The 22,546-nt window shown below is 39.0% G+C and overlaps 1 protein-coding gene and 1 long non-coding RNA gene across 4 annotated transcripts in view; one reads left to right on the forward strand and one right to left on the reverse strand.

Annotated features, from left to right (window-relative positions):
- HHIP (hedgehog interacting protein) overlaps window positions 1-13,719 on the forward strand; it is a 95,098-nt gene extending 81,379 nt beyond the window's left edge. The window contains exons 13-15 of one of the 3 annotated variants that reach the window (XM_084886340.1): window positions 2,009-2,137; window positions 11,508-11,612; window positions 13,664-13,719. In XM_084886340.1, coding sequence (XP_084742466.1) covers window positions 2,009-2,137; window positions 11,508-11,612; window positions 13,664-13,704 — 275 coding nt within the window. In that variant the 3' untranslated portion in view covers window positions 13,705-13,719. Of the gene's footprint in view, window positions 1-2,008; window positions 2,138-2,965; window positions 6,520-11,507; window positions 11,613-13,663 lie in introns of those variants that run through there. The other 2 variants (XM_084886341.1, XM_084886342.1) reach the window with 2 other exon arrangements.
- Window positions 4,789-9,532, reverse strand: LOC311623843. The gene is made up of 2 exons (XR_014795214.1): window positions 6,569-9,532; window positions 4,789-6,522 (listed from the first exon to the last, which is right to left on the reverse strand). It is a non-coding gene; the product is annotated as an uncharacterized lncRNA (long non-coding RNA).
- Window positions 13,720-22,546: the final 8,827 nt, after the last annotated feature.

Here is a 22,546-nt window from a genome sequence, read left to right on the forward strand (position 1 = left end):
CAAGGGATCTCCCCAGTTACATCAGGATGTTCAAATCCTACTTGGTGTGAAGTAAGAAAATTACATAACTTTAGATACTGAGTTTAAGATATATATGTTGAAAATGCATTTTCAGGGTATTTTTTCCCTTTTCTTTGTGTCTACATCAGATGATGGGTGTTAACTAAACCTATTGTAGTAGTCATTTCACATTCTATGCAAATCAAAGCATCATGCTGTACACTTGAAACTTATACAGTGGTGTCTGTCAATTATTTCTCAATAAAACTGGGGGAAACATTGCTATAAGGATAAAAAATGCATTTCCAACAACCAGCATATATATTACATCCAATAAAAAATTTAACCCCTGCTATTTTAAGTATTAAAGTATCTCTTGCCAATGAAAATTAAAAGCCCCATTCTTAATTCATAAATGTCAATTTTTTTCTTTACCCTAAACATGTGTTGTTGTGGGGTGTTTTTTTTTCCAGAAAAATTACAACTATAATGTGTCTACTTTGTATATTGTATGACAAAAAGTAGCCAATATTAAAGTTACATATATAGCCTACATTTTAAGCTTAAATTGTTTCAGCCCTAATAACATTTCATGAATACTATGGTTACTATACTATCAGTGTTCAAATGCACTAATATTCTAATTTCTGAGACTATTTCTCCCCTCTGCTCCCTCTGATTCCTGACAATATATATTCTATCGGCCTCTTCTATATCATGTCCATTTTGTTTTACTCCTTACTTTGCATTTTGCCTAACTACTCAGCTACTAGATCACAAGTATTTATTGAGTGCCTTCTAGCAACAGGATGTTTAAACTGACAGCAAACCAATTATTTTGAATATGGGTGACATTAAACAATAAACCATAATAGGTATTAATAATAATAATATGTGATATAAATGAAAATAGATATTCTTTGAGCTAACATTAAGTTTTATTTCAATAAAGTACTTTAATCTTTCCAGTAAATCAATTTAAATAATTTAAACATATAAGATAAATGAGAACCATTTCGTAAAATTAAATCATTTGTGATATTTGTGAGCCAAGCAAGAATTGTATGCCTATACTCATACAGTTTACTCACCTCCCACAAATTTAAAAGAGAGAACAGTCTATTTCCTTTTTGTTCTCCCTTTTCCATGTGTCAACCACAGGCCCCTTTTTTATTACTGTGTTGAAAAGGTTAAAATGACCCTGTCCCCTGAAAGTATAAGGAAATGTATTCAAGGAATTTGATTCTGCCAACAGGCTGTACCTTCCAGATTTATCCTATCAGCAAAAGGCAATTAAGTCATATACCCAATTTTCTCTCTTCATCTCATTTTAGCAGTAAATCTTCACATTCCACCAATACTGTAGTGCTAATGGTCCTTTAATGGAGAGATTCTGTGCTGTAGAGAAGCCCTGAAAAGGATTGCTAAGAACATCCTTCACTGGCCAACTGCACTGCCCCGGGAAGGGCCTTCCACGTGTGCTGGGAGGCAGCATATGCTGGGTACCTCGTAGGAGCAATGAGGAGAGGTCCTAGGAAGTCCAGGTGCTCACTCCTCCATCAAAGCCAGGACTGACACCTGGCCATCCCTTCATGCTGTTTGGAGATACTCAAGCCATAGCCTCTCTCGTGGGCCAGGCCCTTCCCACATTGAGGTCCTCCCTGGGGGAGTGGGAACACAGCATTACATGGAAATGCCCTAATGGGGCCGAGACTTGCAAAGAACTGAGATCCTTTTTTCGAAGAGTCCATTTTGCAAGGGATTAAAAAGTTGTTTCTCATGATCCATGCTTTTCTGGTGATGTCTCCCATTCTCTGGTGAGGCCTGGTCCCCAAATATCTGTGTGTTTGAAAGCATTTTTCCCTTCTTGTCTGTATTATCTTTTGGATTATTTTGTGACTGGCTTCCGCCTCCTCTCCCTCCCTTCCCTTCCTCATCGACTGTTTGTGCTGTTTCTGACATACAGGACATGAGTATGATTGTATTGCTCTTTTCTTTTCCTCCCCAGCAAAATGTGAGCCAGCCTGTCGGCATGGAGGTGTCTGTGTTAGACCCAACAAGTGCCTCTGTAAAAAGGGATACCTTGGTCCTCAGTGCGAACAAGTGGACAGAAACATCCGCAGAGTGACCAGGGCAGGTATTCTTGATCAGATCATTGACATGACATCTTATTTGCTGGATCTAACAAGTTACATTGTATAGTTACTGGGACTGTTTGACTCTACCTTTCCAATGGGCATTTATTTTTCCTCCTGTCATTAAAAAGAAAGACTGCTATCCTGCTACACACTCCTGTGATTTCATTTTCTTTTATTAATTTAAAAATAGTTTCCAGAAATGTGCAGATTCTGTGTGTGTATGTTGGCATGTTTGTTCACATACGCACGTACACACACACACTCACAACCTCTATATGTGTGGTTGCGTAACACATGGGTTTTAAATATATATATATATTTCCTTGTGTGGAGTAATTTACACAGAAATTCCATTGTAAATTGATAACGGGATTTTTATATTACCAGAAGAGAATATTTGACTTCCCAGGAATTTTCTGTCTGTAATAACTAAAGTCAACTATAATGGAGTTTTGAACCATTACTGTGCAATCTGATGGATCTAATAAAAAAGGCAATATTTTTATATTAAAGGACAATAATGTGAGAATGTTTCAGAACTCCCTGATGAATTTCTAAATGGGCAACTTGATTTAAAATTGTAATCTCCGTTTCTATCATTGTATCCAATTACAGAATGTTATGCACTTACCTTTTTATTGGCAGAGAAATCTGGTTACTCTAGCTTAATATCAAGATTGTTCTCAAGTGTTTTATAATTAAATCATAACAGCATATTCTAAAACCAATCTTCCTAAAAGGTCTGCTTTTATTGTATATTTTACTTAACAATAGGCACTGGGTTTGTGTTACATATTTATATTTTTTATTTTATTTTTATAATATAGACATCACCTAGATGAAACACCTTTACCCTGTCCTGTAAAATACTAAAGTTACATTTTTCACCACCTTAATTGGAAAGAAGGGGAGTGAGAAAGCAAACAGTCTTAAATGTGCTGTGGATCTAACCTAGCAATGTGTCCTTGTGCCAACATGTAATCCTTAACGACGGATGAAAAAGCAAGAAAACAGCCAATCCTTATAAAATGCCAGCATTAAACATTTGTAAAGTGCTTTTCACCGTAGCAAGACTGTCAGTGTATGTGATTAGAGCGTAACAGATTGCACATCAACCAAACCTCACTGGAGAAGAGCTCACTCGCTTTTAAACAAATCCTGGCTATGTAAGCTGTCACTTGTACAAATTTTTCATATAACAATTCTTGCCAAATATGACTTTTCATGTAAATGTTCCTTCAGATCTCAATGAAATTCCTCTTTGGTTAATGTATGAATAAATTTCTGTAAATGTTCTATTCAGGTTTTCAAGGAAATGCTATGTTCTCGCTCACAACTGCAAAAAAGTTGGATAGACATTTTTCTTAATGGTTTCAAGGCCAGCTCTCCCCATGTCTGGATTATAACAAAGTTATAAGGCCTCTTTGCACTACTGGAAAAAAAAAAAAAAACACCTACCCGTGACACCCGCACACCCACTACAGGCTGCCCTCCAGCAAACAGCTGTTCCTACAGAATCTAAATTGGAGAGTAGTACAGAGTATGCAGCGCAGGCTGACTTTCCAAACCTGCTCCTTCCTTTCAGGAATAGGAACCTCAATGAAAAAGAACAAAATCTTGTAAACTGGTTATTTCTCTATTGGTTTAAAGTGGGAAGAGTTGCAATGGAAGCACAGTGAGCGTGTATACAGAGACCACACTGTGGAAAGATTGGTTAAGCACACTGCTCTTGTCTTCCATATATGATTACTTAAGTTTCAAGTGACCTCATGCCAAATGGAAATGGGTTGAGAAATCTTGGTTCAGTGCTTAGGGGACAATGGCCTGCATTAAAAAGTGCATGCATAATTTTGCACAATTTAGATTCAATGGACAGTCTATTCAAAGACGTCTCAGAATTAAATGAGCATGGAGACCAAATTGCCCTCTTACCCCAGAAAAGGGGTGGTCCCTTCTAGTCACACTAAGACTTCATTGGCCCAACAGTGTGACAAATCTTGCAATGAACCCTGCAGTAGCCTGCATCTGTAGGTTAATAGCGGTCTTTTGTCTCCGTCGCTTTCTCTTCATCGCCCTTTTACTGAATTCCATCACAGAAAGTTTCACAATTAAAAAAAAAAAATGTCCTGACAACCATTTTTGTAAATGGACCTTACCATCTAATCATCCCTTATTCAACATGGTGACATTAACAAAATGTGAACTTTTTGTGAGGGAGCCAGCTGTCTAAATCTGTCAAATTGTGCAGTTTTATTACACATTCTTCCCGGTCATAGTTTCACTGAAAACAATAAGAATACTGCTATATATTCAAGAAAATCTGGAAAATCCAGTGTTTCTTCTTATATCCTGAATCTTTCCATCTCTTCCAAAATAATATGTCCCATAGACAAGGTGTTATATTATCATTAGTTCTCCTATTTAAAAAATAGCTATATTAAGTTGAGCAGACCCCAATTTTTTAATACAGTCCTTTCCTAAGTGGAAGATGACTTAGTAAAACATATAGACCCCAGGTGTCATTGCTTTTTCTATTGTGAGTCATTAGAATGAAAGATCACAATCTTCTAAAAAGAAGGTAACAAGATCTGTGGTCATCATACCCAAGCAAAGAAAGAAAACTCATTGGAGTCATTTCTTTCTGTTCTTAGAAGAGATATAAACAGCACTAGTAATGGATGCCTACAGATTTTATTTTATTTTTTAAGTATTTTTTGTTGATTTTTGAGAGGAAGGGAGGAGATAGATAGGAACATAGATGAGAAAGAGAGGCATAGATCAGCTGTCTCCTACTTGCCCCTCACTGGGGATTGAGTCCGCAACCCGGACATGTGCCCTGACCAGGAATCAAACCAAGAACCTCTTGGTTCATAGGTAGATGCTCAACCACGAAGCAATATGAGCTGGACAAGGATGGCTACATATTTTAAACTCAGTTGGTCATTTCAAACATTTTTCGAACTATTATTTCAAGTAGATTTTTAAAATCTGTGACTGGAGAATTGTCTTAAATAATTGATAATGAGAGACAAGTAGAAATTGGTTAAACAGTGGGAGCTAAGGAAGAGTTATTGTTTCTTCCCACAAATGGCAGCATCTCCACCAACTCGGTTCATAAAGCACACAGTTAGAACGGAAGAAATGTCCTTGTGAATGCAGGTGTGTGAGATCAAGATGAAATAGTGAAATAGAGAAATATATATTGTTATGGCTTTATCTGTTCTGGAGTGTAATATGTGGGTGTCAGTTTAATATGAAATGCTGCTAGGTAGACGAGAAAGAATTTGGGGGAAAAAACTTCCTGCCACTGCTTCTAACACACTCTTTTTTTTTTTTTTTTTAAATATATTTTATTGATTTTGTACAGAGAGGAATGGAGAGAGATAGAGAGTTAGAAACATCGATGAGAGAGAATCATCGGCCAGCTGCCTCATGCACACCCCCTACAGGGGATATGCCCTCAACCAAGGTACATGCCCTTGACCGGAATCGAACCCAGGACCCTTCAGTCCCCAAGCCGACACTCTATCCATTGAGCCAAACTGGTATCGGCTCTAACACACTCTTGTCCTAGTTAATAGAATTTTGTTTTCTTGCCAGTGATAGATTGTAATTAGAAGAAAATGAAATTGGCATATTATTAAAGTACAAAAGAAGGGATAATTTCAGAAATCTGAGTGATGATAAAAAAGCACTTTTCTTTGAATTTTCAGTGTGGCTTTTGTAAAATTTATTTTTTATTTTATCACAAAGAATACTCAGATGTTTTTTCAGATTTATGGACTATCTTGTAAAGAAAGAGCAAAGAAACCTACACATACAATATATGCACACAACCTAAATAGAAAACTCTTTTTCATTTACATACTTCAGAGCAGGCAGTTCTTCTGTATTTATTTCTTTGAAAATAATTACATAATAATGCACTAACAATTTTTAATATATAGGGCGTCCCCAAAAATGTATCCCCACACTCTGAATAATTATGAAGGCAGTATTTATTAAAATTTTCAAAATTGAGCTATCAGCTGCTAAAGTATGTATACATTTTGGGGGGACACCCTGTATTTCTTTTTAATATTGTTTTTATCTCTGAATCATGTGCTATACAACAAAGCCTGCTAGGTGTAAGTTATGAGATTAGATGTTACAACTAGAGTCTTCTAAAGTATACATTAATTTAAACTTTTATTAGTCTAACTTTCTTAGCTTTAAAACATAAAAGAAAAACTAAGTCTAAACTTGTAAGAGGAAAAATATGGTATAACACAGGCAGCTGTAGTTGGCTGATTAATAAAGTTTCTGAGCATCTCTACACAATATTATCTATGATAATTATTTATTGCTCCTCTCTCTTTCTTTCTCTCTCTCTCTCTCTCTCTCTCTCTCTCTCTCTCTCTCTCTCTCTCTCTCTCTCTCTCTCTCTCAACAAAACAGACATCCCCAGTACACCCATAATGAAGATGTCCTGGGGTAGGCTACTACTCATTTTGCTGGTTACTATCTTTTATTTATTTATTTATCTGAAAAATACTGTCTCCTGATATCACATTTGCTCAGACTCTGTACCATGAAGAACAACAGATAAATATAAACATACAAGACTGATCTATTACAATCATTGAAAGAAGTGACCAGAAGCAGAAATGACTGCCAGCCCAGATGCTCTAGTTCAGCTGGTGTTCCCTCACAGCTGCAGGAAAGATACAAAAATATCCCCAGGAGAGAGCTTCAGCTGACAGTAAGGAAAGTCAGTAGCCATTTTCTATTCAGGCAGCAACCATTAACATCTACCCAGCCAGTTGCCAATCAGTGGTCCTTGAGATCTGAAAGGTTGGAGACCACTGGTTTAAAGAAACCTTTGGAGCAGTCTCCTTTCCCACCCCAGCTGAGCCCTGAATTTGCAGAGAACTAACACAACAGTTCCATGCCCAGAAAACGTGTGTTTTTCTATACTACCCCCAGGAAGTTAGTGAGCCTATTATCGTGAACGCTGGCAATAGCTGCAAAGTTCCTCTTTAGAACAGCCAAAGGAAATATATGTTTGTTTTCTTACCTTCTTTCTCTTCATCACACCAACACGAATTAGCCAGACCTCCAATACTTCACAGGATGTCAAAGAAGGCGGGAAACCTAATAATAGAAGCATTTCAATATTAAAAATATTGAAAGCATGATCATAGAACCTGTCAAACACTAGTCCTAGCCAACTTCAACACTCCTTTCTCTTAAATATCTCCTCATAAGTTTTGGAAGTTGCCTTAAAATAGGTGTCCATGGCAGTGAGACGTATTCATGAAGGCAGGAGGGAGTGGTATAGTGCCGGTTTCCTGTCAATCACAGTAGCAGTTTCTCCAGCTGCCATGAGATTTGTTCAATTATAAGGTTAGCACTTTTCTTAAATTCTTCATTAAATACAAACCCAAGATAGATCCATTATTTACTTGGATTTTTTGATATAGCTCATATATAAATTAGTTGGAAAATAAAAAATAAGCAATGGATCCTTTGTATCAACACAAAAGTAGGCTTAAAACCTGTTATTGCTTTTTTATTTTTTTAGCCAGACTATATAGTGGCTTACCAAAAACTCCCCAAAAATATCAATATGAAATCTAAAGTTATGTCTCACATACATACTCCATGTTTTGGTCAAGATGTTTTTACATATGTAGATGAAGTATTTAAAATCAAAATACATATGTCCATATATAAGCAAATTCGCTTAAAAGTTTGGTGAGTTATCTCAATTGGCTATAATCTTTGAAGTTCAAAAGACATTTCATTTTAGCACATAAGATAGAAAGAACAGAACATTAACGGTGATAAGAAATTCATAATAGCTAGTTTTTAATTGTGAAGACAGTTATAAAATAAACTTTGTCTTCAAAGTTAAAAACTTATTCTTGTACATTTCCTTTTGAACTAAGAAATAGCTGGCCAATAGTTTCCATTCAGATGAACAATGTATAATCAGGTTTGGTATAGTCTATGCCAAAAATATATGTTGGACATTTCTTTACCTCATACTCTTAAAATCTGAGGCATAACTTTCCTAGAATAAAGTATTATTTCATTTATGGTAGAGTCTAATATGATTTAATACATTAATACAGTCTATTTGTAATAACATTATTGAGAAATCAAGTTGATGACCTTATCAGGGATCAGATATTTCCCATATCTTATTACACTTATAGGACATATTTGGACATGCATTTCACCAAGAATTATGTAGTAATAGGATACATGACACTGAAGTATATTGGAAGTTTTGGAGCTTGATTGCCTAGGATATGTGAAAGAAGACTATTTATTTAAAAGAAGCCCATCTAATTAAAATGAAAAGAATTCACTGAATTATTATCCTTACTCGGCATAAGACAAATTTGAAAAGAAACTCCCTTGTCTTTCGGGGCTTTATCTGTGATTTATTTTGTGCAGTTTTAAAGAATTTTAAATAACTTTATCAACCTTTTAATACATTTTAGTTTTGCTAGTTGTTTATTTTCCTTCAGGTTGTTGACAATTAGAGCAACAATTTGTCTGTAATCTCACACACAGAAGCTACCAGAACCAATCCTTGCTGGAATTCCTGTTAATAAGAGGCAGAAGGCTGTGTGAACAAGTATAAAAGCAGGTTCAGGTTTGAGGCAGCAGAGTTAATATATGTAGTAGTTGGGATTTCTATAAATGTTCTTCTGAAAAGTAACATGCAAAGTCTATAGCTCAGATAATCCCTAGAAATTTGAATTTGATTTTTTAACCAACCTTCTATTATTCAGTCAACCAGCCATTTGTTAATTCAGCAAATATTTATTGAAGTGCCTAGTGTGATTATGTGATATAGAAAGACAAGGACATCGATAGTGGGGGATTGTGAGCCCAATGGGCATAATGAACATGTTTGAAGCAAAAGACACTAATCACACCCAACCAAACTCCAATTCAGCTCAGCACTAGAATCAAGCAATAATAGTACAGATGGCCTAAAGTACATCTGTGTGTATCTGTACATGTGCACACACCCATGTATATATATTTATCTATCTGTACAAACACTACATATGTATACACACTATCTATGTAATATATAATATATGTATAATGCATATAAATTCTAACAAGTGTATTTGTGTTATCTTTAAAATAGAACAATTGTATCTTGAAGTGGTAAATGCAGAGAATTGGTTTTTATTGTTGATCTGTGGATTTAATAATTTTTTTTAGGTGAAAGGATGTTTAAGTGTATAATTTCTTTTCTTAATTTAATATATTTATGTAAATGCATGCCTGAAATTTGGTTAGACTGACTGTGTTTTGTGCCCTTTAACGTGATCAAATGTATTAAACTTCATCTTATGACCTGATATACATGTGCTATTTTAAAATTCTTTTTTATTTTAATGTTTAAAAGTTTTCCTAAATATTCATACTGACTATATGAACATCATTTTTTATATCCTATACCCAAACTACTTCAGCATATTCTTGCCTTTTGTCATTTTTCATATTCTAATTTTAAAATGTTACTCCCCCAAATATATGCCAATGTTAAGGGTCAGTTTCACTGTGTGGATAGATTAGGCAGCCATGGATATTATATTGACTTCAATTTACTCTAACTTGTAAGTGACTTCAATCTGATCTTGAAGTAAGAATTAATAAGTGGAGAGTGTAGAAGAGCAGTTGAGAGCCCTGACTGCCCAACCTGAAGGGAAGAAGCATGTAGGAAGGGGAGAAGCACTAAAAAAGGGGGATGGCAGGTACCCCAAGATGTTGTTGACCTTGCCACTTAGCTTCCAGTTAGCCCCACCGAGAGTATTTCTGTAAGCTCAGATATGCTCTTTTGAACATGAATATTAACTCTGCTAATATTCTTTAGGAGAGCCAAATACTTTCATCTAGGTCTCCTTTCTCCCTAGATAAATACAGCTCTGACTCGTCAAGAGGAGAAGCTATTTCACTACAAGAGATGACTATTTCTAAGAGAATAAAACGTGTTACAAGCTTGTTCACAGAGTCCCTTCGCTTAAGTGACTCTAGAAGCTTTAAGTTAGGCGATGTGACACCATGAGAAGTGTCCTTTAATTCACTCCACGGTGGCTCAGGAAACACCAGAGACCTCTCTCCCTGAGGCTCTGCCCTCTCAGGTCTTAGAATCTGTCCCAGCCAGTTAGCCTTTAGTCACACTCTCGATTTTCTGTGCATATCTGGCCTCTCCAACCAGATTATAAATCTCCAGCGGGCATATCTCCTGCTTTTAAAATCCCTGGCAGACTCAGAGCAGCTCCTGCATACTTGCCAAATAATGACAAGGTGAATGTCACAGCTTAGGGCCGAAAGTAGTCTCTGGCCACTGCTGACCTGGGTTTCTTCGGTGTCCCTTGATGGACTTAGCTCTGCCCTCACCAGTGTCATCACTTCCCTGCATTACATTCCCTGCATTGCAAACATTTAAAGTGGTTTCTGTTTTCCTCCTTTAGATTGATTCAGCTACATACATAATAAGACACAGATGAAAAGGGAGATAACATGGTAGAATTACAAAGGGACATGGAGATCGTCTCCAGGAGAACCAGAGAGAAAACCATTGCCTTTGAATACCAACGTGATCACAGCAAGATGTAGTCAGAAGGACCCCCACCTCTGAACCTGATATGTAACCCTTAACTTGCTTAACTGGCTCCCTGTGGAAGAGGCCATTATTCCTACAGTTGTCCCTAAGAATTTTCATACTCACATTTGTGTTATTAAAACTATCAGCTTCCCGTTTGTCCAGGAGTCTGAGAGCTAATGTGAGAGGGTTCAAGGAACTTGCTTCTTTACACGCACTTTTTAAAGGGAATTTTTTAGAATAATGTACTCTTTCTAATGGAAATACAACTTAAAGTAGCAGCCACACTTAGTATCTGATCAGAAAAAAATAGTTGTTGTTTTTCTATTGGCGTTCCAAAGGGTTTTCTCTGGAGAATAAATCCTACCATCATTCAAATAAATGACAGAATAAAAGGAAGAAAAACAACTTGGATGAAATATTTCTTCTGCATTTTCATAACTTAATTTATGTTTGATTTCTATACAATATTTTCTATGGTTAAACCAAACAAACAGAATTTAAGAGGGGGAAAAGAGGAGGCAGGAAGAGGGAGGGAGAAGCCCGGGTGGCTCCTGACTATAAAATTCATTCTTCTTGGGACTGTGCCCACAGCAGAAACTACTTGAGCTCACTCTTGCAATTTAATAAGATGTCGTCAGATCCCCTTCATAAATTTATAGCCTTATAATTAAAACTACTTGATGCAAAATCCATGTGCTTCACGTAAAGCAATTTAGATGATCATAGATCCCCTGTTCTGTGATCTGCAGTTACCAAAGCCATGCGGGCCAGGTGTACTTGCAGAATCCTGGGCCAGGACTGTCAGATGTGGCTCCTGGCCTTGTGTCTCCAAGTAATTAACCAGGTGACATTGGGTAAGTCTTCACTGCACTGGCACTCAGGTCCCTTATGTATAAATTGAGACTGAGGTTCCTGCCCGCTCTAACAGGTATTGTTATTAGATATTCCTAATCCCAGGATACATCTGCATTGCAAATCTGAAATTGCAAATCTCAGACAGGAGCCCGTGAACTACCCCTCTGCATGAATGTGTGGTGGCTAAACAATGAGAAAAGACAGTCTTAGTCTCCCAGCCACTTCTCCTCCACCCTCTGTAGTTCTTTGTTACTTTCTCTGATGTGTTTGTTCTTTGGGTCTTTTTCTGATCCTCCCATCCACATACCATCATTCTTTTTTTTTTCAATTGTAGTTGACATTTAATATTATTTTCTATTAGTTTCAGGTGTTAGACAACCATATACTCTACAAAGTGATCTCCCCATATTTCAAGTACTCATCTGGCACCATACATAGTTATTACAATATTATTGACCATATTCCCTATGTTCTATTTTACATCCCTCTGACTATTTGTAATTACCAAGTTGAACTTCTTAATCCCTTCACCTCTTTCACCCAGTCCCTCAACACCCCTCTGGCAAGCATCAGTCTATTCTCTGTATCTATGAGTCTGTTTCTATTTTTGTTTTGTTTGTTTTTTATTTTATTTTGTTCTTTAGATTGCACATATAAGTGAAGTCATATGGCATTTGTCTTTATCTGTCTGGCTTATTTCACTTAGCATAATACCCTCTAGGTCTGTCCATGCTAGTGCAAATGGTGAGATTTCATTCTTTTTTATTGCTGTGTAATACTTAATTGTATAAATTAAATGTACCACCACTTTTTATCCACTTATCTATCAATGGGCACTTAGGTTGCTTCCATATCTTGGCTAGTGCAAATCACGCTGCAATGAACATAAGGATATATATTTTATTATTATTATTTAGCTTTTTTGATTTCTCTAGATATACAAATATACCCAGAAGTGGAATCGCTGGGTCATAAGGCAGTTTTTGAACTCTTTAATGCCTCCCAAAGCTCTCATTCTACATTTCTGAGACACTTTCTGATCTATGGTGAGTTTCCTTTGTTGTGGAGAAGTGCACTGTTGCAAGAAGGCCACCACTCCCTTCAAGGTCCTTAGTGCCTAGTTTTGCAACTATCAGAAATGTAATTGTCCCTTCCATGATCTGTGTTTCCAAGACCACTATTGTAGGCACCCTGACAGATAGATACCATATTCTGGGTAGATACAGGGCATAAGCTCCTGGGAAACATTATTTAAAAGGCAGACAATTCATGATAGAGAAGAAAATGTAAGCAGGTATCTGCTGGGGCAGCCCTAACAGTATCACCACCAGCTGAGTGGCTTAAACAACAGAACTTGATTGTCTCCTAACGCTGGAGGCTAGAAAGCGGACATCCAGGTGTCTACAGACTTGGTTTCTTCTGAAGGTGATAAGAGAAGGACCTATTCCAGGCCTCTCTTCTTGACCTATGGATAGCCTGTCTTCTCCGTGACTTTACATAGTCTCCTTAGTACATGTCTCTGTGCTCAAAATATCCCTTTTTATAAGGACACCAATTATGCTAGATTTGGGCTCACCCTAATGACCTCATTTTAATTTAAATACCTCTGTAAAGACCTCATCTCAAACTAAGACACATTCTGAGGTACTGGGGCTTAGGACCCCAAAATATGAATTTGGGGAGGGGGGGAGACACAATTCAGCCCATAATGCCATGCTCAGAAACCAAAGAGGCCTCATTTTTATTGTCTTAAGTGGTGCTTCTCCAACTTCGGTATGCCTACTGTCACCTGTCACCTGTTGACTCTGCTAACATACAGACCCTGATTCAGTAGGTCTGGGGCGGGGCTGAGATTCCGTGTCTCTGATACATTCCCAGGTGAGGCTCATGCTGCTGGTCCCTGGACCAGTTGTTAAAGAATAGGATCTAAAGCATGGTTTACAGACCGTGCTAACTTCAAGGGCCGAATAGGAACATGGAAAAGACTTGATGGACACATGACTTTCAGCCTCCAAAGCAAACAGTGATGTGTCCTATATCCTCATTCCAGGCCTGCGCTCAGTGGAGTGGAATGTACACAACACAGAGTAGCTCCTTGTGCGTGGTGCTCTGTCATCGTCATGAGGCTCCTTGCTGCTGTTACTACAGCTGCTGTTTTTATTTTCAGCAACAGCATCATCATCATCACCAAACAAGGACAAAAACATGGATGTTGGAACCCATTTATCTGTTCAAAATAAACTGGGTTGCTAAAGCAATATGTACCATAAAATAAAATATATGCTTGTTTTAGGCTGTGTAAATTCTGCCAAAATTGTGTGTAATAATAACAGAAACTGAGTTGTTCAGTTTCTCTACCAAGAGAAAAAAAAGATATTTTAAAAGAAAAATATTACTATGAATCAATATATTTTTAAAAGATATAAACCTTGCGGGGCGGGGGCGGGGGGGAGAAAATGAACTTCTGTGCTATAGTGAATTTTCAGAAATACAATTTTATACCTTTATCTTAACACCAAGATATAGTCCCATAACTTAAAGTTGTGAACACATTGAGAATTATATCAAAATGCCTTGGAAGCAACTTTGAGTGCTATTCACTATAGAACAACCCTGCCGATCTGGTTCGAACATTTACATATTGCTTTCGAACAGGGCTGCCCATAGACCTGTCTGCGATGATGGAAACACCCTGTCTTCGCACTGTCCAGCACGGTAGCCACTGGCCACACAAGGCCATGGGGCACTTGAGAGGTGGCTGGTGTGACTGAGGAATGGATTTCACTGTAATTATTAGGTAACAAGTCAGCCTGCCATGAGCTCAAGGACAGGACACTAGACCTCTGAGTCAGAGGAGTTTGTTCCTCACAGCAATAACCATAACCAGTAACTAGTCTCTGAGCCCCAATTCCCAAAGAAAGGACCAGGTGATACTTGCACATGCAGTGGGTGAATTATAAAAGAGGAATTTTGGGGTTCGGATATCCAATCTTTTATAATGGGCAGTAGGCAGACCTACCTGACCTTTGCATTAGAGGGAAAAGCTACCTCTGTCTTCAAAGGCCGTTTGCTATACAAGCATTCTTGAAAAAATAGTTCAGAAGAAAGCCATTTGGTGCTTCTGCTTATCAGATGTGCAGAAACACGAAAGACCCGCAGAGAATTGCCATCCAGTGAGCACTTTACAAACACCAACTCATTTAAACCTTCTCAACGACCATGTGAGGCAGGTAGCACTGCAGCATTTTACAAAGGAAGAAACGGGGGGACACAGAGTTCCCACAGCTGCTAAGTGGTAGAGTGGGAACTTGAAGCCGACAACGTGGCCCTGGAGCTTCATGGTCCCACGGAAGTGTTACGTGAGCCACGTGTATCATTTTAAATGTTCTAGTAGCCACATTGAAAGAGTAAAAAGAAACAGGTGGAGGTAATTTTAATAATGTATTTTATATGACTCCAGGTACCCAGAATATGATCATTTCAACATGTAATCAATATATAAATCATTAATGAAATACTTTATATTCTTTTTTTTTAATACTAAGTCTTTGAAACCCGGTGCATATTCTACACTTACAGCATCTCTTAATGCAGCCAGGAAATTTGTTATCAAAACACTTGACAGTTGAAAAATTAGATTCCCATACCCAAGGCGTCCTAGGCATACTTAAAAGCCTCCAAGAACTGGCTCAAGTATCCGTTTTAAAGAGAAACTCGTTAGAATTAGCGTATTCAACATTCACCTCACACTGCAGGTGCCCTGCAGCCACACCTGGCGAGTGCCCCCCCCCACCCCCACTGGACAGGATGACCTTCCAGCCCGTGCACTGCCCTCTGTGCCTCCCACCTCCCAGAGAACTTGTGTTAGGAATGTGCAGCATGTCACCTTCCTTCTTTGTTCTCCCACGTTAATTGTTTAACAGCCACAGCTGTTTATTTCACTGGGCCTGCCCTGGGGGGAGGCTGAGAGAAGGTTGTGTCCTGTGGAGGTGCAGAGCACAGGCTCCGCCAGAGGCCCCAGCCATCCATCCTCCATCACTTCCAGTCACTACTCAGCTGTGTGGCCATAAACGTATTTCCTGACCTCCCAGAGCCCAGTTTCTCCATCTGTGACAGAAGGCAATAGCAGCTCTGAGGATTCAATGCGGCCATTCATGTCAAGGGTCTGGCACAGTGCTTGGCACCCACTTCTTGCTAAATAAATATCAGTCACTACTTGGTAACTAGAGTCAATCTAGCATGAGAGATCCAAACAAAGTCTAATAATGCACCATTTTAAGATGTCCACTTGCTTCCTGGAGAGAGGCTTGGCTCACGTAGCTGTGCAGCCCAATGCCCCCCTCTAGTGCCCCAAACCTTGAACAGCAGGCATCACCCACCAAACCTCCAGATCAAATCTCTAATAAAAGACTGTGGTCATTTCTTTTTTATTTTTAATCCTCATGTGAGGATATTTCTTCCATTGCTTTTCAGAGAGAGTAGAAGGAGGAAGGGAGATGAAAAGGCGGGGGGGGGGGAGGGGGGGATAAAAGAGAGAGAGAGAGAGAGAGAGAGAGAGAGAGAGAGAGAGAGAGAGAGAGATCAATGTGAAAGAGACACATTAATTGGTTGCCTCCCACAAGTGCCTGACCAGGGCCAGGGATCAAACCTGCAATCCAAGTACTTGCCCTTGATTGGGAATCGAATCCGCAGCCTTCAGTGCTTGGGCAGGTGCTCTAACTATTAAGCAACACCAATCAGGGCTGTGCTCATTTGTTAACCTCAGATGCTATGTCTGAGCCAAGTCCCCAATCCCTAGCCCTAGTCACTGACACTCTGTCTTTTGATCCAGTCTCTCTGGCACTTTAACAGTTACTAGGGTCCTGTGGAAAGTATGTATGATTCACAGATATGAAGCAGACCTGAGTGTCTGCATTTCTAATCAGTTCCCAGGTCATTTCAATGCTCCTGCCCCACAGGCCCACTTTGAGTAGCAAAATTTTAGGAAATTTGACCTATTATTCCAAATCTTTCAAAAGTTAACCTACAAATTATAAGAGTAAGGAATTGCAGGATTAAACTAAATGTTGTTTTCTTTCTCCTATGGACATGTGCAAGAGGAGAAGCCCTAAATGCAAACTGAAGCTGAAATATACCTGAAAGTTAAGGATGGCTTCAAAGAGAGCAAGAGAATGAGATGGTAAAAGGGTCAGTATGGGCATTCTCATATTCGCTTGACTTCAGACGTAACTTAAGGTCATGTGCTATTCTAACAATATAGAATATCTATAGATTAATGATAACCATATAAATTAATCTGTGTTCATAGGTCATACCCCTAGACAATTTGGACTAGATAATGGCATGGGGGTGGGATTGCAGGACCAATAATGGAAACTGAGTCAGAATCTTGTAGTCACTGATCAGTGGTCTTTCCAATGTCATATTTAAAAGTCAATTGGAAGGCTAACATTTGAAATTGTCATCTAAGCTTATTTCATATTTGGTAAACTTGATATAAGGATAACTGCCACATTTTTTGCCAACATCAGAAGAGATACCACAGTAAAGTGCTTTCAAAATAGTGTTTCATGGCCCAACTGGTGTAGCTCAATGGTTAAATGTTGATCTATGAACCAGGAGGTCATGGTTCTATTCCTGGTGAGGGCACATGGCCAGGTTCCTGGCTCCATCTCCAGTAGGAGGCAGATGATCAATGATTCTCATCATTGATGTTTCTATCTCTCTCTCCCTCTCCCTTCCTCTCTAAAATCAATAAAAAATATATTTTAAAAAATAGTGTTTCATGGATATGAATACAATGTATTAGAAGTCTGATGGTCCAAACTGTCTCAGAATCTCTTTGGCAAAATAGATAACATTGGTTATTTCTGATTGATAAGAAGAAAAAGAGAAGGGGGACTTGGAGTTTATTCTAATTGGTCTATTCATTTAAAAAAAAAAAAAAAACACAAATTAAAATGACTTAATTACTTCAAATTTCTAGGTATTTGTGTTGCCTCCCACAATGAGACTGCCAAGTTCATGATAATATTTATCCTCATCTTGTTTTCAAACATTTATTTCTGATGATGAGTTTAATTCACAATGCAGTAATGCTTTGTTGGTAAGTTTGCTCATTATCTAGCTAGACTTGCTTCCTTACCAACTTTGGTAAAAACCGAGTCCACAAGGCTTTTCGAGGCGTGCTGCATCTCAAGCACGACAGTCATGTAGAGGGTCTATTGCTTTCATCTCATAAGGCACTGTGCTACCATTCGGGGCCTGAACTCACACCTTTTCCTACTTTCGACTCCCCTTCCACCAAGGATTTATGTGAAGACTGGCCGCTATACTTCCTTGTGTCATTGTAAGAAATAACTTTAATTGTTTCTGTTGGTTTCTTAGGATCTTATTTTAAAGTATTTTACTCCCATTTGTTTTGACCTGAGATTTTATATTAATGTGTTTCCCCTAATGGATTTCTTCTACAGTATTAGATTTCCAAAAAGCATTCATATCAATGTCCTATACTTATCACAAATGTAAGGGAGAAAATTTGACTACCAGAGTTAGAGAAAAAAACAAAAATAAATAAAATAAACCCAACCCTTCACCTCCATAATGAGAGAAAAATCAAAGAAGGAAGGTAGGAGGAGAGAGGGAAAATGGAAAGAGAGTGGGAATTTAGAAAGAGGAGAAGAGAGAGAGGGGAAAAAAAGAGAAGGAAGAGGAGGAAGAAGGGAAAGAAGAGGAAGTTTGGAGATTTTCTTCCTGAATAAATTCTCTCTTTTTATTTACACAATAAACCTGATATTGGGACTAGGAAACCCTGATTTCATCACACGATCATGTTAAGAAAGAACACTTACAATAATCCATCAATTAATTAATAAGTCGTTACTGAAGACTAGGCTGTACCCTGTTGGGTATATAGAGAGCAGGTTCTTCATTCTCAAAATGCTAAGGACTGAGAACAAGCAATTTAACAAAACACTTGAGGTATGGGTAATATAGAGTTGAGCTCATTAAAGAATAAAAACTTAAATGGAGCCAAAAAATGCCCAGCAAATAGTTTCTTATTGAGATGTGGAAAATTATATGGAAAGGTAATCAGTGGCCAAATGTCTCACTATATAACCAAGTAAAATGTGATCCAATAATCAATTAGTTATCTGTAGGGAAAATGCCCTTGCATACCAATTGCCCTATACTAGAGGACTTAGAGTGCCAGTAAAACTAGATAGAGCAGAAAAAGTCTAGAGGAAGGAAGGTACCCAACTAGCAAAGGTTGCCTCTATAAGAATTAGGTCTGGGTCATGGGCTCCTGGGGCAAGAAGGCCAAGGAACACAGACAGAGCCTCAGAATGTCTGTTTCAAACGAGAACTCAACAGCAAACAAGAACTCAACTTAAAAGGAACAAGTAGGGGAGACTTCTTACTGCTGCTGTGTAGTTATTGGTGCATCCTTTAGAAAGCAGGTGGGTCAAAGGGGAAAGACCATTGCACAAATGATGTGTTTTACTTTCATGAAAGAATTGAGTTGAAGAATCAACTTGTCCTGGTATTTGGGCATTCATTCAACACTCAGTTAAACAATGATTACACATCCCTTTTACACTAGTGGTACAGGAATAATCAAGACAGGCAAGGCTCCAGCCCTCAGAGAACATACATTCTAAGGAGAGAGATATAATTGAGACATTAACAATAAACACTATAATTACACACGGTAATACATGGTATTGTGGCAGACTGTATTTTTCAAGGTTGCATGCAACAAGATCTTCCCTCCCACATGCTTTCCTAGAGTCATCCTCCATCAAGATGTAGGGTCTTCTTCCCCCACCCTTGAATCAGGGCCATTAAAAACTAGAAATGATGCCAAGTGACTTTCAAGGTCACTGTCATAGAAGGTTATGAAACTTCTACTTTTCTCACAGGAATTTATGGCTTCAGCTACCATACAAGCAGTTGGACTCCCCCAAGGTCACTGTGCTGAGAAGAAGCTAAAACTGGTCTTCCTGAAGAGACCATGAAACCTGAAAGACACTGGTGTCTAACCAGGTCCACTGCTCTGGCCCCATGCTGTTCTAGCTTCAGTGACCTCCTAACTGCAGTACCTGAGAGACTCCAAGCAGAAACCACCCAACTAAGCCTTTCCTCAATTTCTGTTCAAAAGAAACTTAGAGATATAGTAAAATAATTGCTTTTAACCACTAATTTTTAGAGTGATTCATTGCATAGTAATTGATAAATCTAACAGTTAAGAGGGAAATTAACAGAATGATGGCATAGAGAGAAATTGGGAGTGAGAGTTCCTTTTAACAGGGAGACCACAGAACTCCCATCTCAGGAGGAGGACAGGGAGAGTTTGGAAAGAGGTATTCCAAACAGAAGCAAAAACCAAGACCTGGAGGGCAGTGATGACTGGTCACGGTCATGGAGGCCAGACTAACAGGAATATTGGGAGCAGAGGGAAGAATGAGGTTGGAGATGTAGGCAGAAGACAATTATGTAAGGCCTTGTGGGCACTGAGAAAGAGTTGGGGGGGTTCATTTTAGGTGCATTGTAAAGGCCTTGTGTGCTTTATAGCCACTACCACCAGTCCATCCTCATTTCTCCAGCTACCTTGGTTTCGAGGTTCTCCCTCCAGGCGTTGGTGTATGATCATTAACCCCACAAATGAGTGAAATTGAGAGACATCAAGTGAAAGCATGCCAACACAGTTTCTGCTCATACTGTTGTGGACCATGACTTCTCTAGCTCACAGATTAACACTCTATTCTTTACAGAGTTTCCTGCTGACTAAGACGTCTGGTCTTGAATTCTCTCAACTTTGTACTTCTTTTTTTAATCTTCACAGTTATATCCCCTATAAGAAATTTCATTTTTTAATTTCCCCACAGATCCTACTGGGGATACACTTGTTGAATGAATGACTTGCTAGAACAATGCAAAATAACATGAAAGATGCGCCAAATGTTTGATTTTGTAGCCAACTCTTGCACATTCAGTAAATTGTAATCTCTAAACCTGTCCTTAACTATATATCCTGATAGGCTGTTCTGGGCAAAGTCCTTTGTGCCCAGGCCTTCAATAAATCTGCCCTTGTTTCCCAAGTTTGTGGAGTCTGGTTTTTAAAAGAGCATTTGAAATTCTAAAGATACTCCCAGGCATTTCAGCTCAGTGAGCAAAGAAGGGAGGTGGAGGGGGGTGGGATGAGTTGGGGCAGGGTGGACCGGGTGGCCGACTGGTTCTTATCATAACTGTTTAGTTTCATTTACATTTTTCTCTGTGTTGCTTGGGTCCAGGTCAGTGTTATTTGATGTGGAACACCTGCCTTCACACAGGGAGCGCGGCAGCCAGCCCTGCCAAGAGCAGCATGGATGTGTTTGCTCTGTAGAATTGGACAATGGGGCTAGTAGGTGGACACCCACAAGCTTCTGTCTGGTTCATAGCATTCTGGCTCAAAAGGAGTCACCCTATCCATAATGACAGAAGTGCCAGAGACCCTCCTTGGAACTTTGGCTCCTGTGGGTAAAAGCAAGTTTGTGTGCGTAAGCCACTTGATTTTGTTCATTGGCAAATTGTATAGGTCTCAATCCGCTCTTTGCTGAGACATGAGTGGGGATTGAGTAGAATCCTAGGCTATCTTGTGTTAAAGCTGATTCTCAAGAAAAGCTTGGTCATGTTCCATCAGAGCTGTATTCAAAGAGAAGGTCACATGACTCAGAGCTTCCCAATCCCAAGAATCCAGAACGATCACAGGCTACTGGACAAACACAAACACACAGGGGCCTCGAGCACAGCACTTCTCAGACATTAATGGCCACACTAATTACCTGGGCACTTTATCCAAGGCATATTTAGATACCAGGGGTCTGGAGTGGGGCCCCAGACCCCGCATTTCCAATAGGCTTCCACATGATGTTGATGCCCTGGTCTGGGACCATATTTAGGGTGGTAATAGTCTAGTTTAGGACCCAGATTTTACAGCCCATGTTTCTAGCACAATCCTCAGACCAGCAGCATCAATGTCACCTGGGAACTTGTTAAAAATGAAAATCCTCAGGCCCCACACAGACCGGAAATGCCAGTGATGAGGCTCAGCATTCAGTTTTCATGGGCCCTCGGGGAATTCTTATTTACCCTAAAGTTTGAGAATTAAGATTCAGTCAGATGAACTAAAGAATTTTAGCTACTGTCTCTAAAATTAGATCTAATAATCAACAACTCTAGAGTCAATCAGTTTGATGTATTTAACACAAATCTAAAGTTTAGGATTTAAATCAATTTTAAAATGTCTCATCCTCATCATCAAGACGCAACTTCCACGTAAAAATCCTCAGCGTTTTTTTCACATTTAAAAAGATTAATCCCTTCAGCCCTCATTTAACAATTTTCTGGTTCAATAATATGATCTTTGGACAAGTCAAAAATTCTGAAAGCCAGGCTCTTAAAGCTCAGGTATGGACTCCAGGTCAGGAAGCACTGAGTTCTCAGAGTCTAGGTATATCTTTGAACATTTCCGGTGGCCTTATGGTTACCTGTGAAGGAAAGCAAAGAGACAGCCCAGTGATACCTCAGATTGACAAACAGTGCTCTCAAGAGTCAGTCCTTTCTACTCACACAGAGTGAACCAAATGGATAACCTCTTCACGTGATCATCAAGAGCAACAGGCTAGTAATAATTAGGCTGCCTTCCCAGCACAGGCTGGAAAAACATCTCTGACCTCAGACCTTGAGGCAAAATTTCCAGGGCTGCCAGGCCCCTGTTAACTGTCTATCACCTTTGAAAGTGCAAAAGGGCATGTTACCCCACAGGTCACCAGAGAAGGTGGGACCTGGAGCCTGTCCAGGCCACAACACACCACTGGGACGCCTGTGATTCAGGCCTACAGGCTTCGTACCTACTCTGGTTTCAACTTTCACAACTGGGACCACTTTGCAA

The sequence above is a fragment of the Pipistrellus hanaki genome, assembly GCF_964339955.1.
Source record: "Pipistrellus hanaki genome assembly, chromosome: 5".
Taxonomy (NCBI): domain Eukaryota; kingdom Metazoa; phylum Chordata; class Mammalia; order Chiroptera; family Vespertilionidae; genus Pipistrellus; species Pipistrellus hanaki.